At 34.6% G+C, this 17,427-nt stretch overlaps 1 protein-coding gene across 4 annotated transcripts in view; it reads left to right on the top strand.

Moving 5' to 3' along the window:
- TTBK2 (tau tubulin kinase 2) overlaps positions 1–17,427 on the top strand; it is a 68,354-nt gene that overhangs the window by 43,020 nt on the left and 7,907 nt on the right. For 3 of the 4 annotated variants that reach the window (XM_031553547.1, XM_031553546.1, XM_019615586.2), the window contains exons 13-14: positions 756–1,359; positions 5,401–5,649. In XM_031553547.1, coding sequence (XP_031409407.1) covers positions 756–1,359; positions 5,401–5,649 — 853 coding nt within the window. The remainder of the gene's footprint in view (positions 1–755; positions 1,360–5,400; positions 5,650–17,427) is intronic. The other variant, XM_003206478.4, reaches the window with a different exon arrangement.

Below are 17,427 nucleotides of genomic sequence, written 5' to 3'. Positions count from 1 at the left end.
AAACAACAACACAAAACTGTTAGAAAACAAAGGTCTTAAAATGGAATTTGAAGACAGAGAAAGGAAAGCTATATCAGAGCTGATTAAATCAAATTTGCCCATACACAGAGAAAATCAAGGAAATAAAGAAAGGTGCATTGTAATCTGTCTGAGAGGCAGTGGTTGAGGTGGGACACAGGAGAAGATAGATGAGATGTTGGCAGTGGCAAAATCCTTCTAATACACCATTGAGGATTAGTAATTTTAATTTGTTTGAAACAAATTAAGCAAAGCATAAATTGGGAATCAATCGAAAAAACAGAAACACTGATTTTTGAAAGCATCTTCTAACTATTGTTGGAGAATTCTGTATATACTGTTCCACTTGGATTCTTTGTAGCATAGCTTAAATGCAGATGGAAACGAGAACACCGAGCTGTCAATCGCTCATGATTCTCTCTGCCATTCTCTTAGGATAATTGCCTTGATATGTGTGCAAACTTCTAAGACCACCCAACCGTTTTTACTTGCCATACAGTTATTTTTTGAAGAAGTGGATAATAAACATCACAGTGAAATAATTGTTTTCTTCTCTATATTTGTTTCTCTTTTCTTTGGCTTAAGTTATGGAACTGCCTCAAGTTGTAGCTCTTTCACTATAGGTTTTTCTAAAATGTGGCAACAATTTTTTAGGTAAATCTGGTTTTCATCAACTGAAAAACTATCAAATGTAGCTTACATCATTAGTAACTAATTCAAATATTTCTTTTCTTAAGTTTGGAGAAGAGGCAGAAAGACTTGAACGCTGCAGCAGAGACTGCAGTTGCTGCTGTTCCTCCTCTTCCTCAGAAATCACTCATTCCTGCTCCTGTGGCTGCCCGCATGGACCATGTTTGGCACTATGATGAAGAATATCTTCCAGATGCTTCAAAACCTGGGTCAGCTGGTTCTCCAGAACAAGTTGATGGTGTTGTTGGCAATGGATTTGTAGCTGTCAACTTAAGCTCCTGCAGGCAGGAGATTGATTCTAAGGAATGGGTGATAATAGATAAGGAACGGGATTTGCAGGATTTCAGGACAAATGAAGTTTTAGGGCACAAAACAACTGGAAGTCCCTCAGATGAAGAGCCGGAGGTACTACAAGTTCTAGAGGAGTCCCCTCCAGATGAGCAGCCCAGAGAAGGAGGCTGGGCAGGAAACAGTGTCCATGCCAAGAATCAAACTTCAGGGGTGGAGTTTATTCTAGCCATGGAAAGTCATCCTGCTTCTTCTGAACAGCTTACAGACAAATTGGAACTTCTGACAGGAGCTGCTGGACAGCTCCTTGCAGCCACCCCTACAAGTCCTATGGAAGCTCAAGCAGAAGGAGCACTCACTCCGGTAAGAAAAACGCTCGCTGTTTTATTAAATCTTTCTTTGCTCAGAATTATGTGAGGAGATAATTAGTGAAAAAGCAGTAAATCAATTGCAATAGTGTTACAAAAATTCGTAATTTTATTAGAAATGGGACTTGATTCTTGAGGGGTAATCTTCCATGCTTTGTTATGAGTATTTGCTTTCTCCCGTGGACTTGGATAATCGTTCTGCAGGTATGATCCACGGAATTTACCTCAGTTAAAACATACTAAGGCTCTATTTATGCAGAGGTTTCTAATCAATGAAAGTAACACATATAAGATGGTATTAATTATATTTGTCATACATAAACATAAAATCACAATGAATGTGTAAAATCCTGTGCTACAATCTTTGTTGCAAAGGTAAGTTGGAAATGGTACCTGAAATCTCTAGAACAACACCTGTTCTAGAAGTGAGCCAAGTTACGTAAAAGACTATACTTTCCTCAAGGACCTGTACTTCTGTACATCTGTGTGGAGGCAGCATGACATGCTATTTGAAACAGGTAGGACAGACTATCCTAGTCTTCAAAATATTTGTTATGTGATGTTTGAAAGGTGCTATGAGTTATTTTTTTTTTTTTAAAGCAGTTTTGTGGTTGAACTAATCTTACCTTTCATAAATAGAGTAATCTCCTTAATCTGACATCCCTTACGGTAGTAAATTAAAGTTTACTAAAAATGATAGCTCAAGGTAAATGTCATGCTATTTTTTTTCTGTAATGCCATCAATTATTTTTTTCTTTACCACAAACTTATCTGTCCACTATTTATCTCTTAGGGCTATACTTGCTACTGCCAGTGCAGTTCAAAACAAGAAACACAATTATGGGAGAAGGCAATAGCCTGAAGAGGCTATTCTCTGCCTGCTGGTTGGATTTTTTTTTTTAACCTCTCAATGTGTACAACTGCTGCCAAAGCCGTAGTATTGAGATAAGAAAGTCTCCTTTGAACTGATATAAAGATAACAGTGACGAATACCACAACCCCTTAGTAAAGCCTGTTATGGCTCAAAAAAATGTACGTATCTCACACTGTATGATTTGGCTTAGCACATGCTTCCTATTGTATGTTGGACCACAAAACCAAACTGGGGAGCAGAGTACAGTTACATGACAGCAATGTGAAATGCTCAAGATAGTGATTCCCATAATAAAAATGCTTTGAAAGACTTTGCGTAATTTTAATAGTGAAGTTGGTGCTGTGTTTGTGAAATGATAACAACCTTAATTAGATTAAAATGTTTTTGTTTAGTAGTTTTATCTAGATAGTTCCTTCCTGACAACAAGTACAAATAATGGGCAAAGGATCATATTTTACTCTTCTGCTAGTTTCAGTTATATTGAGTCTGTTACTAAGAGATTGGATCCAATAATGTAAGTTTGGGACTATATATCAAATGGCTTAAAAGAAGTGTTACTAAAAGGGGCTAAAGATAGATGTTGAAATTTCAGAGTATAGTATCTTAGCATAATTTCTGAACAGATTACTCATTTCAAATGGCTTGAAACCATTCTAATCTTCATAATCATCATGTTTCTTAATATACCTCCCATATGGATTTCTAGTGACCTTATCACATTATCACTTAGGAGAAGGTATGATGAATTATGGTCTTAGAGTTTAAACTCTTGAGAGTTTGAGAATTCAGATGGCTTTTTTTTTTTTTTTTAATTTATATGCAAGCACTTACTTTAATGTTACAGTAAGTGAATGGATGAAATATTTTTAAGTAGTAGCAAGGATGTTTCTGTATAGAAAATTGAAGGTTTCTTCTCCCCCCGCACCCCCCTCCCCCCCTCCAATTTTATTTTCTCCTGAGGGTAAGAAATGGCTGATCTGTAGTCCTTCCATTTGCAGGTAATTGCTTTTCAGGATATCATGTATATACGTGGTTTTTCTGTAATTGGTGATAATATCATTTCTTACCAGTTACACACAGCATCAGTGCTCCTATTAAGAATGTGAGATTGTAGCAGTTCAAGAGGGAAATCTGAGCTCAAAGAATAAGAGAAAAAATATGTAAGTTATTGGTTTGGGATTAGCAAGTTTTAGGCTTAAAAAACTACAGTAAATTATGCTATCATTTGTGGAAATGCATGTATGTAAAGAGATAATTTTCTTATTATCAGACATGGTTTTGCAGTCACACAGAACAGATTACCCAGTAAATACAAGTTTGATGTTGCTTGGTCACGGGCATGCAGTCAATTTCTGTTGAATTACTCATAGCATGCTGGTATATATGTGCTGACTGTATGATTTCATGTTGGCTTGTAGAATTTGGCTTCAGCAGGACAGGCAGTATCTGATTTACAGTAACATCTGCTGGTGTTATGTTAATTTGTCAAAAGAATTGGAAGTGATATAAACTATTCAGAAATTTACATTGGAGCAGCACTTTGCATCCTATTGCTTTTTTCTTTTTCTTCTTTATCTGGTTCTAAGAGTTCAATGCTGAACTTACTGTGTTGCTGAGCTATGGCCTCATTAGTTTACCATCTTTGTAATGAATTGCAATGACCTCCATATAGTGGATGCACAAGACTGCTTGCAACATAAGATATTTGTCAAGTAGTTATTTCAGCGTAAAAAACAACAATGGTGTTAAAGTAATCCAATATTCATCAGCTAATGCCTGTTTCAACTTCAATTTAAATTAGACAACAGTTTACTCTGGTCATATTTTCTTGGCAACCTACTACCAAATATATATATGCATGGTTGCAGAAGTTATTTATCTCTGTGAATGCACTTATTTTTATTACTTAAAAATATCACTGAAATTAGCATTTTATACATCGAGTTATGTCGTATCAATAAAACTGCTCTTAAATTTTCATTTATTGGAGAGTTCTTAGTTCTGTAGTGTTCATGTGCTTTATATTCTCAGTTTCTGTTTTTCTGAGATACTGGAAATAATTTTTTTTTTTCTTTAGTTGAAAGATAGATATGTAGAAAGGGAACTGAAGCTTTAGGATTGACGCGAGTGAGAATACCTTTTCCTTGGAAACTGCAATGCTGACAAATGTGCTCTGTTTCCAAGGAATACAGGTTAGAATTGCAAATATCACAACAGGAAATGGAAAATCATGTTTGTATAGCTTGCAAAAAAAAATTTCCGTATCTCTACTGTTCATGGATTTGTCCAAATGTAATTAGAACAAAACCATGTAAGCCGTAAACAGTAATCTCACTAAGAGATTAGATTTAGATGTGTCGCCACTTATTCAGCAGAGGTAAAAGCCTTGGAAGGGATCAGTTGGTTTCAGAATTGTGCATCAAATCTATAGGCTTATTAGAATTATTGATAACCAATTAGAAAATGTACTTTCTTTAAAATTATTACTTTGGACCACTTTGACTTTACCATTCTGTTGTTTTTGCTCTTTTCTAAATGCTTGCTTGATAAGATACAAAATGAAGCAGATGTTGATGGATTCTCCAGGCCAGTGTATCCTGCAAATTCAATTCTATGTTTGGGAAATTTCATTGTCTAATGCTAATCTTACTTATTAATCCCTTCAGTAAGAACCCTTCAGTGGTTCTTAATATAAACTAATATAGCCATAGTTACACAGTCATGTAGGTAAAGCAATCAGTGGGTGCATATGCTAAAATTATAATGATCATAGAAAACAATGCTGTTGAATGGATATGCTGAGCATTTGTGAGGACCAGCCAACAATCAGCTAGCCTCTCTACGTGGCGACCCTGGAATGGACTGTGTTAGTTCATTAAATGTGCCCTAGGTTCTGACTGACTGAATGACAGGAGCCAGCAGGAGAAAGGATGCTCGCTTCTGACTTGAATGTTAGATTATTTTTTTTTAATTGATGGAAAATATGGTAATTAGACTTTAAAACAACAACAATCACAAAGAAATCTCTTAAATTATTAGCTTTTACCATGTGAGGGAGATTGCAGTGCAGTCTTCTAAGAAAATGCATATATGCAGGACAGAAACAAGAATTACTACAGAATTGATTTCTGAACCTTATTTTTCCCTGCCATGTTCTCACAGCTCAACTCATCTCATATGCTGCATTTCTCCACTCCAAGAATTTCAAGTCCCATCCTCCGCACCATGAGCCCTATAGCCTATCTGTCCATCCACCCGGACCCTCTGAAAGAGGCTGGTTTACCAAGGAGTCAATCAGCTGAGAGCCACTCCTCTTCTTCCCGCTCAACTGGTCGTAGGCAGCTTCCTGTCATTCCCTGTGGCAACAAGTTTCCCCCTGTCATTCGCATCTCAAAAGCACAACTTCAGCAGGTGAATAAGTCTTGTCTTCATAGAAATGACTGCGTTATAGCAGTCATCTGCAAAGGTTTTTAGTTGCTCTGCAGAGTTTGGTACTAGGTGCATATGCTAGTCATACTGCTACACACGACGTCTTACAAAATACTTTGGAAGATAAGATGTAATAAGAAAATGAGAATCGATCTTACTAAAGAATTGAGGCAGAAGTTCACTTACGAAGGTATATGTAATCCCATTTAGACATGGTTACTGTGGATCACAGGTTACTGTGATCTGGAGCATCAAATATTTCTGGAAGATAGATTCCCATCTACAGAGGGAATTTCTCTTGGAAATGGTAGGATTAATAAATCTAAGAAATATGTATATTTTTTTTCTTTCAAAATGGAAATTAAAGTCTTTTTTTTTTTAATTTAAAAATTTTCCTATAATCTATCATCAGTAGCAGGTAGATTTTGAATTGCTAATGCATATTAAAATTTGAGCTACTGTAAATTATTTTAACGTGAGGGAATAGGTCATAAGTTCTACTTACAGCATCAGGAATTCAAGAATTGTTCTACTGCTGTACATAAAGCAAAGATGAGAACTGCAGGGTTAATAGCTAATGGAAATGTCACTGTAGAAAGCAGAATTTTCATAATTTTGTATTCCCAGTTTATTTACATAACGAAAATGAAGAAGACTCGAAATCAAATTAAAGTTTAGTGTAATTTGTGTATTATTAACAAAACTGTTAAAATTTGCTAAGCAGCATCAGCTTACATTGACAGTAAAGCAGTATGACATGGCATTAATGCATAAGGCTGATCATCATCATTTTACCATTAATATTTCATTTGGATTATATTTTATGTTGTCATTTTTTTCCAACTTATTTTTCAATATAACTTTATCTATGTGAAAGATTTATTTTTCTCCATGAAGCGCGCGCACAGAAGTATTGATTTTAAAAGTTAACCGTCATCATTAGGTTCTTTCAAACTTCAGTAGGATCAGTGGTGAGTGATAACAGAGGTGAGTGAGAACTGACTAGGGAAAAGGACTTTGGAGAAATTAATCATTAAAAATTAAGCTTTGGTGTTAGTTTGTATCGCGGGATACGAAATGGATGGGTATTTTTTTGCCTGTACATCTGGAATTAAAGTTTTTCAGTTAGAATGTATCGCAGTTTAATTACCAAGCTCCTCACAGTACTCAAAATAGATTTTCATACAGAATCTTGTCTGGCTTCCTTAGTACCCAACAGTTGCAATATTAAAAGTGGCTCTGAAGTGGTATACTCTTGTCATGTGAAAAATAATAGGTATTGTGCCAGGTGCTGCTACTGAGCAGTGTGAGAAAGGGAAGGGACGAAGATTATATGCAGGATTCTCAGCCTTCTCTTTCTTTTTACTTGGTAAGTCCATTACTGCTTTGTTCCTTTTCCTTGATTTTTGACACTCCTGGCTTTACTGAGAGTGTCATTTTCAGAGTTTCATTTGCTGTGGAAGTTACAAGCATCTGAATCTTCAGTTTATTTCCACAATGCAAGCCTTATGTACTTTATGGCTCATTGAATAACTGAAATAATTTTACAGATCAGCCTCTTTTTACCTTTCAGTGATGTTAGGTACTTAGCAAGTTGGAAACTCCAGCAGCATGAAAGATGAATATGCATGTTAGTAACCTGAAGCTTTTATCCAATTAAACTCTAAAAAATATTTTAATACTACTATGTATAATTCCATATAAATATTTGGTACTGAATATATTTTTCTGTGTTTACTGCTGCTTGCCATTTAATTCAGCATTCATACCTAATGAATTGCAGAGCTCAGAGATCTTCACTGTTGAATTTTGTTTCATGTACTAAAAAGTAAATAGTGATACATTTGTTCCTGAAATCTGGCAAAGGAGTTTTCTTTCCTGATTGTTGATGAGTGAGGGTTCAGGAACTGTATTGCAGCCTCCTTTGGATTGACATCAGATAGATTTGGGTAATGAGATTTATGTATATTCTTCATTCACAAGAGCAGTGAGTGTTATTGGATAGGTCCACCTTTATTAAAAAAAAAAAAAAAGAAACATTTATTGGATAAAGATAACTCTTCTCTTGCTCTACATATATGATGGAGGAGAATTGGAGTATTTTTCTTCTCTACTTAGTTGCTCAACTTGCAGCATTAGAGCTGACAAAAGGCAGAATGAATTCTTTGATGGTACTTGAATCTGAAAAGTGAGGTCACAGTGCAGCTAAGTATCCTTTTCTTGAATAGAGTATAAAATTGTATAGCAAAACTCCATGAAATGTAACATTAATTTCTGTGATTTTTTTAAAGCCAGGTCACTTATCTGAACATTGTTCACTAGAGAAATGCATAGGATGGTGAGTGAAGACCATGGAAAAGGAGATGGAAGTGTAATAATGACTGGCCAGAGCTGTGTATGAAAAGATAGCTTAGGTAGACATCCTGCTAAAAGTGAAAGTATGTCTTGAGAAACAATCAAAATCAGCAACCATTTATTTATTTATTTTTATTTCTATGGTTTCTCAATTCTAGCTCTTCAATAAGAACATGAAAATGTTTTCTAGCTGTGGCAGTCTGGCACTCTTCTATTGTACAACAGCCAATTTAAAATTATTTTAGAATTCAGCCTTTAATGAATGTAGATTCCATATTTGTATGTCATTCTGATGTTTCTTCATTTTTTTTTAAGTGCTTAATGAGACATGTACAAACAGGACTAATTTTAAATTCATGATTTTATGGCTGTTTATTCAGTTAGGGAATGGTAATCTGTGTCTCTTGTGTAAAGCAGTTGGAATTGGTTAGCACTTTCACATTTATTTTCTCCTAGGTCTTATTTTTCCCAGTAAGCTATCTTGCTGCAGTGTTTTAAAAAGAATGTTATAGGCATATAGTTATAGTATTAGCTACAAAGTACTTTGAAATCTTCCCACACAAAATACTGTGGAAATGAAAGCCATCATGTCCAAGAGGAGATATAATGCACTGATCTGAGTTGGAAATTTTATCTTAATTTCTAAGCTTCTGACTGGAATTCAAGTGCCTATGGAATAATAAGGTAAGACTTGTTGACATGTTCAGGGGATATTTAGAGAAAGTATGTATGTCCCTTATATTGTTGTCATTTTATTTTGGGTGTCATAACTGCATCAGCCAGAGGTGAACATAAATGTAAAATTCTACTAGTTTTCATGAACTAATTTTGTCAAGTTTCAAAAGTCTGCAATAACAAGAGATGAATGTTTACACTCATGTCCACATTTAATAATACCTTTCATACTCATAAACAAACAAAATGTTCCTCTCTCGTTACCTTGTTCTTGAAAATGATTTTTAATTTGTTAGTGTTCTTATAGTTGCCGTGCGCTTTAGGATTGAATTAGAGCTCAGCTAGTTAAAGCATTAGTTAGGCATTTTACCTGTTCACTAGGAATATCAGAAATAGATAAATTTGTCAAAAAGTCCACTTTAGAATTTGTTTCAAGACACACTACATTATCAAATAGATGTGTCCTGGAATGAAAAGGAGGGAAAGGCTTTTCTTTGCTCAGTGAGTCTCCTTTTCACTGTTGCCGTCCTTAAAGTTGTATGTAGCAAAGAGTTCTCCTTTCAGGATCTACAGAACAGTCATACCCTACCCTATCCTGGTGTAAACTATATTGAGTCTGCGTGAAGTTTAAGTATTTTCCCAAAAGTTTACCATTTGCTGTGATGTTACAACTGTCACAGAAAGTAGTTATTTGATAATGCTTATGATCAGATTCAGAGGCAAGCTCAGATCCAGAATTCTGTTTTCAGTTTTTACTGTTAAGTACTTTGAAGGGCAATCAACATATGGTTACTAACTATAATGTTATTGTTTTCTTTGTTGGTCAGTTTCTCTGTAGTATGTGATTTTTTTCAAACAAAAGCACATATTCAAAATATGAGGGAATATTAGGAAATATTTCAGATGGGAAAAATGATGTCCTGAAGATGCACTCAAAACCCACAGATTATTGCTGTTCTTTTAAGCAGTCGGATTTCAAATGTAGATTGATTTTCTTTGAACAATTTTTATCTACAGTCTTTCCTCCTAATGCAAATATGTAAAAGTTTTGTATTTGTTTCTGGTGTCCAGGTGGCAGAGGCAATAGCTTGACATCTCTGGAAATCTAAATGTTGCCTACTGAGCTTAGCAGGGCCTTCTGTCTGAAGGAAGGAAATTCTTTAGGCATCATTTTTTTCCCATCAACTTCTAGTGTAAGGAATAATTAAGAAGCGTGTGTAAGGGTAGCTTTTCTTTCAAATGAAGCTTTCCAAGCTGCAAATTAAGAAGTAATCAGTAGAAGAAAACAAGCAGTCAGAATGAACCTGTTATTTTTTTTTTTTTTCCAATAGTGTGCCACCTGCAGAGAGCAAATCAATTTTTAGTGACAGGATCCTCTTGCCATTTCCCTTCTGCAGGTTTTTCTAGCAGCAGTGGCAGAAAAGTGAAGGAGAGGAAAATAAATTAGCCTTAATAAAAGCATCCACAGACACTGATTGTTAGTATTGTGCATTGAAGTACGGACAAAAAATAAAAGGAGAAGAAGAAAATAGAGTTTAAAAAATATTAAAAGCTACTTTTTTTTTTTAACATTTATGTTTTGTGGAATCTACAGTACTTCTCAAAATTCATAACCACATGGTTAATCTATTCTTGTCTGTGATCCTTGAAATGATCACTTTGTTATATTTTTTTAAAATGCCAAGCTAATCTTATTCCAAACATATGTTCTTTAGTACATTTTTTCCAGCATTAAAATTTCATTGACACATGATAATAAAAGATAGTAAAAGATGCTTCAGAAAGGCTCAATTGCCTGTGCAATTTCCCAGAGTGAGCTGATCAACTCTGGTGCAAAAAAAAATTGACTGTTATGATTAAAATATAGTCCAAATAGATTGACAGAGGAAAAAAAAATCCTTACTTAAAGTTTGTGAATTTACTAGTATCTTAGTGTTTTCTTCTGATTAGATAGGTTTTTCATATGGAAAAAAAAAGAGAACTTTTTAGAAAAGGATAATGTATAAACTACTAAAAATAGGACAGGTAGAAAAAGGTTTCTAGTGTTTCTAAATTACCACTATATAATTTTTGAGAAGTGGTTGCTGTAAGCAGATTATAAACATGGGATATGATATACATAAAGAGTTCTCAGGTTGGTTGAAGAGATGCTGTCTTATTGCCATATCTCATCTTGCTGTGACTGTGCTTGAAACCAAAATAGAATCGAATATACTGACTTCAGACTTTTAAGTAACTTTTAAATTTCTCACTGGCAACACGTAGCCTGTAGATCATCTGAGTAAAATCAGCTGTGTTGTGACTGCTATATGGACCTGTGCATTTATCATCACACCTGTGCACAGAGACAAAGCTAGGTAATGTAACAGACTGACAAATGTTTAAGGGATTTTGTTTTTAGAAGATAAGCTGGGTTCTGATTACATCTTTATTTGCACACTGTGCAACTGTAACACCTTGCGTATGGAGAAGAGTAAGTATTAAAATATTGAAAGAAAAGAGAACAAACCTTAAGACTGCTATCTCTGGGTCTGCTTCCTATAAGGGATATCTATAAAGCATGTTTATAAGCAAACTGAAAGCAGCTCGTTCTTTATATGAATTATAACTCCTCTTGGTGGTGAAGCACTATGGGCATGAGAAACCCGTAATGCTTTCAAACAGATCTTATCTATTAGGAGAGATTTTTTTTAAATGTTTATCTGGGTTTCAAATTTTAAAATGAAATTTCATGTGTACTTTTATGACTGCATACGTTACAATTTGTATTAAAATCATATTTGGGTTTCATAAATTCTTCTGATGTGTTTTATTTCCCAGTGGAAAGTGTAATTTTCATGGATTGTTTCCCTTGCAAGCGTAACACAAACTTTGGGCAAATATGTGCAAATACAGTGCCAATTTTATAATTAGATAGAACTGGATTTAATTTATTACAACACACATGAGTGGATTCACTGTCTCACTGAAAAATCAGAAGGGAGACTCTGAATTTTGTTTCTTGTTGTTGGTTGTGTGGTAGTTTATTTTTGTGTGCTTTTTTTTTTAATATTGCTGTTTGAATCTGAATGATATTTTTGCCTTTACAAAAATAAAAAATATAATGCAAACAGCAAAACTGAAGCACAAATAATTACATAGCAGTAATCTAAAATTATATATTGGTTCACAGGAATCAGGTATAAAAATCAGAAATACAGATCCTTGAAATCTGCACACTGAAATAAAGGTAGATCTTATGAATTATTTGATATTTCATGATGACTCTTTATTGAAGTGATATATGGAGAAGAGTATTCAGAATTCATCTGAACAGTAGTGGCTGGACTCCACTGCTGCTATGCAGAAAAATATTTTTGTGTGATTGATAGTCTCTGTGTGTCTCATTTTCATGATAAAGGAAGACTGCTGTAGTTTAAAAAAAAAAAGAAGAGAGAGAAAAACCAGCACTGTCTCTTAATAACAATGTATAATGTCACTTTGAAAAGGAGATCTTTTTTTCTTTCTTTTTTTTTCTTTTTCCCTGAGGAAAAGGATTAGTCTACAGTTTTATTGTTTCTTAAAGTTGCAGGTATTTTCTCTAAAGGGACAGATGTTAATATAGAACTCTGCTTATAAAGATAATTCAAAACTAGAAAAAATTTATTCTAAAGTTAGAAAAAATACATTCTAATGTATTTCTGATAGCTTGATGCTGAAACTAAACTAGATTTGATTAAAGATTCTTCTATCATTATTATCGATTTGTGCCTGGTAGCTCCAAAAATATTTTAAGTGCATTTTTATATATCAAATATCTGCACCAGTAATTGAAAATAAATGTAACAATGTATTTACAATCCTCTATTCTCAAGAACCTCTCTAATTTGTAGCATTTTGCTTTGTTTCTTGACTGAAAAAGCAGGATATCTCAGTATGCTAGAGCATGACCTCTCATGGCGATCTAATTACCATCCTACTGAAGGTGATTAGATATGTAGTAAAATCTTGGTTTAGAAATGCTGATTGAATTGTGTTCCTTAGAGCGATATGTATTCACTAGCTTTGATACATAAATCACAGTCCTCATGAAATCTGTAGTTTCCAACTTTCCACAGGAAAATATCATGAAGTGGCCATGCTTCTTCAGTGGTTTTAATCTCTACATGTTTTACATCATGAGAAAATAACCATGATAAAGTAGGAGTTTGGTTTCTGTGAAGACAGAAATGAAAGCATGAGATAAGCGTGGTATCAGTTGCTGTGTTTTTACATCTCTGAACTGTGTGTTAAGGCAAACTGATGCTTTGTTAGAAAAAGACTTTCTCTGTGAAACTGAAGAACAGTGTCATGATATTAGCCCATTTTTAATTGCAGTATATATGATAGGAGTATTGTATGAGAGCTATAAAATAATTATCTGGAATTGCAGCTGCTTGCCAGTTCTCCAACAATTCCAGCAGTTCTGTACAACATAAGTAAGTTTGAAGAGTATTCTTTAATTGATGAACATGTTGTATGGAAGTTTGAAATTAAGTGAGTACTTGTTTTGGTCACATAATTAACGAACTAATTAACCCTGTATTACAGTGACAATCATTATCTGAAAGCAATTGAAGATACTTCTTTTAGAGCAGTCACTATTAGCCCTGTGGATATGTGAGTATAGGGGTTTTTGTTAGAATAAAGAGCACCTTCCTTTACCTGTTAAGTGGTATAGGAATAACTGAAAAAGGGAGATATTTAAAGAATATTGAAATTAGGCCATGAATAATAGATGCACTTAAATAAAGACTGTACACACTGTGTGTTCTCTATCCTCAAAAGATACCCATCACCTTAGAGGATATGAAAACACTGTTGTCTTGTGCCTTTCTAATTCTGCATCTGTGTTTCTTTCTCTTCCAATTTCTTGGATCCTCCATGAAAGGTTGATGCAAAAGATAGCATTCTAGAACAGTAGAAAGAATATAATTTAAGAGCTGTGGAGAGTAGCTTCATATGCTCTTTTTCTGCAGGTTAAGACTAGAAGGTGTTGTGTGTGAATTTTACCAGTGGAGTAATATCTTGGGGACTGCCAGTTTGTTCAAATTAATGCAATGCTTGCAGTACTGTGTATAGTGTCAGAAGGTATTCAGTATCAAGACTTAGAGTCATCTTTGGGCTTATGCTCCGTAACACCATGAACTGCAGTCATATATTTGTCCTGTTTATCAGCTTATAATAGAAAGAGACAATGTATTTTAGGAAACCTTGAACTAATTCTGTTCAGCTTCTTCCTTGTTGCGACATTAATCTGGGAAGGGAATATAAGGAATACAAAAGATTAGACTCTGAAAGGTCAGAAGGAATGATAACAATAGATACAGAGAATTCTGAGGAAGGCTGTTCTGAACAGTCAGCTGGTAAGTTACCTATAGAATAAGTAAGCATCGCAGTGGTTCAATCATGTGAGAGTAATAGTAGCTGTAAATTACAGGATATTAGCATTTCTTTTATCCTTTCATACAAATTGCAGTTGAATTTTCTTTGCAGAGGTATATAGCTGTGGAAGAGAAATTAAGCAACAGAGAAAGAATTATGAATAAAAGGAAGCTAGTGAATTGGAAAGATTCAAGGAGACTGTTTGGTATTGCAGAAGCTACAGGCTTGTACTAATGTTGATCGTGTTGCTTCCAGGCTGTAGAGCCAAAAATGGATGAAAAGGAGAAGGGAAAAGAGAAAAGACACGTGAAGTTTGATCTCATAGATACATGAACTTATCTAAGGTAGGAAAGAAGTTCTGAAGATTAAATTGATGAGTGTAGGGAAGAAGCTGTTGCTGCAAGGTCAGGTCTCTACCTGCTAGTATTTTACAGTAATCCATATTTACACCTTTAGATCTTTCAGACTTAGCAGCTTTATCAACCGAAGACCATTATTTCATTCCTCTGCAATTTGCTGTGTACATTCACAGGTTTGGTCCAAGCATATCACTTGCTGTTGCAGCCTGTCAAAAGTTTAAAGGGAAGAAAGCCTGACGGTTGTCATAAAGGATGTCTAAGAGATATTTGTTGTTTTGTTCATTTTCCTTCTCAGTATTCCATTCTCATTCCACTCAGTATATTGTAAAGCTTCTTGAAGAAAATGCAATCTAATGTACTTCTTCAGAAAACAGAATGAAATTAAGAAATCAGTAAGGGAAGGCTGAAGGATTCAAGGCAGTGGTGGTGATAATTTGATTTAAATATTTCAGAATAAAAGGAGAATTTTTTTCAGAATAAAAGGAGCATTGCATCTAAGAAGAAAATTGTGCAGAACAGATTTTAAATACTGACTTCGAGCATACTGGGTGTAATCAGTTTATAACATTATCTACCTGATTGTCACAATTCCAGGGCTTTAAAAGAAGGCATATGATACAGTTTACTGAAAAGGACTATGAGACAATATACAGAACATTTTCTTCCTAGATGCAGTGCTCTTACCACATTATAATCTTTGTTCCTCAGGTTCAATGTTGTGCAAAATTGATGTAATTAGCCACAGAAATCTTATAGGATATGATTGTAGTTTGTGGCAGGAGAAAATAGAGTACAAAACTTACTTGTGATGATGTCAGAATTGTAGTCTTGCATACTTGGCCATGTATTATTTGTTTCTTAACTAGATATGTATCAAACAATCTTTAGATTTCTGTGTCCCTGAATTAGATTAAACCATCATTTAAACTGGCGTACATTGCACATCTGAGGATCAGCCCTTCTCAGGCTACTTGATTTTCACTTCCGTCATGCAAGGTTTCACAAGGAAGATGACTGGGATAATTAGGGTTACAGAACTATATGTTGGTGGTTTTTTGTTTTTTTTGTTTTGTTTTGTTTTTGGTTTTTTTGTTTTTGTTTTTTGTTTTGTTTGTTTTTTTTTTTGAAGTTGCCTTGAGAATTTTTTTATACAATTATTTAGAGTTTGAGGAGAGTTGAGGCATGAAGGACATCTTTCATGGCTCATAATTAAATTCAGAAGCTAGGATGGAATTTTCTTATCCTCTCACAGTTGCCAAACTTTCTTGTGCTGTTGTTTACATCTCATCCTTATTCAGGGAACAAGCATTCATCCTCACAGAACAGTCTCTCTATCCTTTCTAGGGATGTTCTTACAACCCTACAGTGTGAAAACACAAGCATCCAGTAAACGCATAATGTGTATCCCTTCATATTTTCATCCTGTGAGACCTCAAATTAAATATCAGACTTGTATAATAATCAGTGCTTTTTAAAATCCTTTGTGTTTCTTTTTGGCCTTGTTCTTTTTTTTTTTTCTCTCTTGAAGCTGCACCTGAAGTTGTAAGAATGCTTGTGTGAGAGGCATTTCTGCATGATTTACATTTCTTGCACGTATAAATGAAATTTTACGCCTATTAGGGATATATTTTAATCCTTGTGTTTTGAGAAGAATAGCAAAAAGATTATTGACCATCTGAGAAAACAAGCTTCTTTTTATTAGTGAGCACAATTCAAGAAAGTGATAGATGCATTCAGTAGGCCATTTCTGAAACTGAGCTAGTCAGCAGCAGAGTCTTTGATGATACTTAGACAGCGTGCTTTTCTTTCTTTCTCTTATTTCAATGTTTTTCTTTCACAAAAAGCTCTTGCTTGTTCTATTGTAGATTCTTCAACAAGTCTACTCTTGCATTTCTTGGATATAAGGCTTAAATCTGGACTGCTCAAGAACAGTCTAAAAAGCTAGAAAATGTTCTCTCTAGTTGTGGCAGAGGAAATGAAGACTGAAAACTGTAAACAGATTTCACATCAGAATTGGTTTCACCTAAAAAGGATTGACATATAAGGGAGATGTCATTAGGAAAAAAGTTTCTATGTAAATGTATTTAAGCAAAGGATAATTTAAATGCAATTGCAGCTCCTCTGGAAAAATACCAGGAAGAGAAATAACCTTGGAAAAGCAGATAAGGCTGTTTTACTTCCCAAAACAGAGTCCACCAGAAATCATTCTGTTCTAAAGGAAGCCATCCTTTTTCAGAAACTTGGAAGACAACCCTGTTTTTTATTAATTCCCAAGTGATATGAATTAACTACCAGTGTAGCTCATCAGGTAAAAACTTTTGAAAAGGAACCATTTTCCAGGATTTCCTTATTTTGGAAATTCCACCTGCAGCCATGTGGAATGGTTTGTTGAAACAAGATAGAGATAGAACTGATTGTAACTCCCCTGTCTCCTAGACCAGACCTATTCCCTATTTTATCTCTTTTTCTTTCTATGCAGTGCTCCTACTAAACCATTCCTATGGTATTAAAATTCAAATTAAAATTTAGGTCTTAGTTGACTTAATCATGAAAAGGTGCTTTTTTCAAATATCTATTTCTTCTTTCTGTGGCCAAACTGGTTTGCATGTGTTCTCTCACAGGAAAGCTTCTGCAGTAAGAATTTGCTAACTCAAGAGAAATACTGTGTCTTTCGGAAGAAAGAGCTGAACTTGGGAATAAGAGTAGGTGAAGAGGACTGTTTTGCTGAATTAAACTAAACAATTTCCATTTGTTTATCAAGGTAGAACTTCAATTCAGCAAACGCAGAGGGACTGTATTAGATCAAACTAAAAAATGAACCAACTGGGAGGCAAAAGCTAGTCTCTTGCTGCAGGTCTCTGGCTTTTTTTTTTTTTCATTTTGTTTTTAATACATAACTTGTTTCACGTAGGTGAATGTGTGTGTGCATACTGGTAGAAATGATGTACAGGATTATCAAGAAAATGCA

Source organism: Meleagris gallopavo, chromosome 5, assembly GCF_000146605.3.
Source record: "Meleagris gallopavo isolate NT-WF06-2002-E0010 breed Aviagen turkey brand Nicholas breeding stock chromosome 5, Turkey_5.1, whole genome shotgun sequence".
Lineage (NCBI taxonomy): Eukaryota > Metazoa > Chordata > Aves > Galliformes > Phasianidae > Meleagris > Meleagris gallopavo.
Note: the sequence above shows the minus strand (reverse complement) of the source record. Positions and strands in the feature narration are given on the sequence as shown.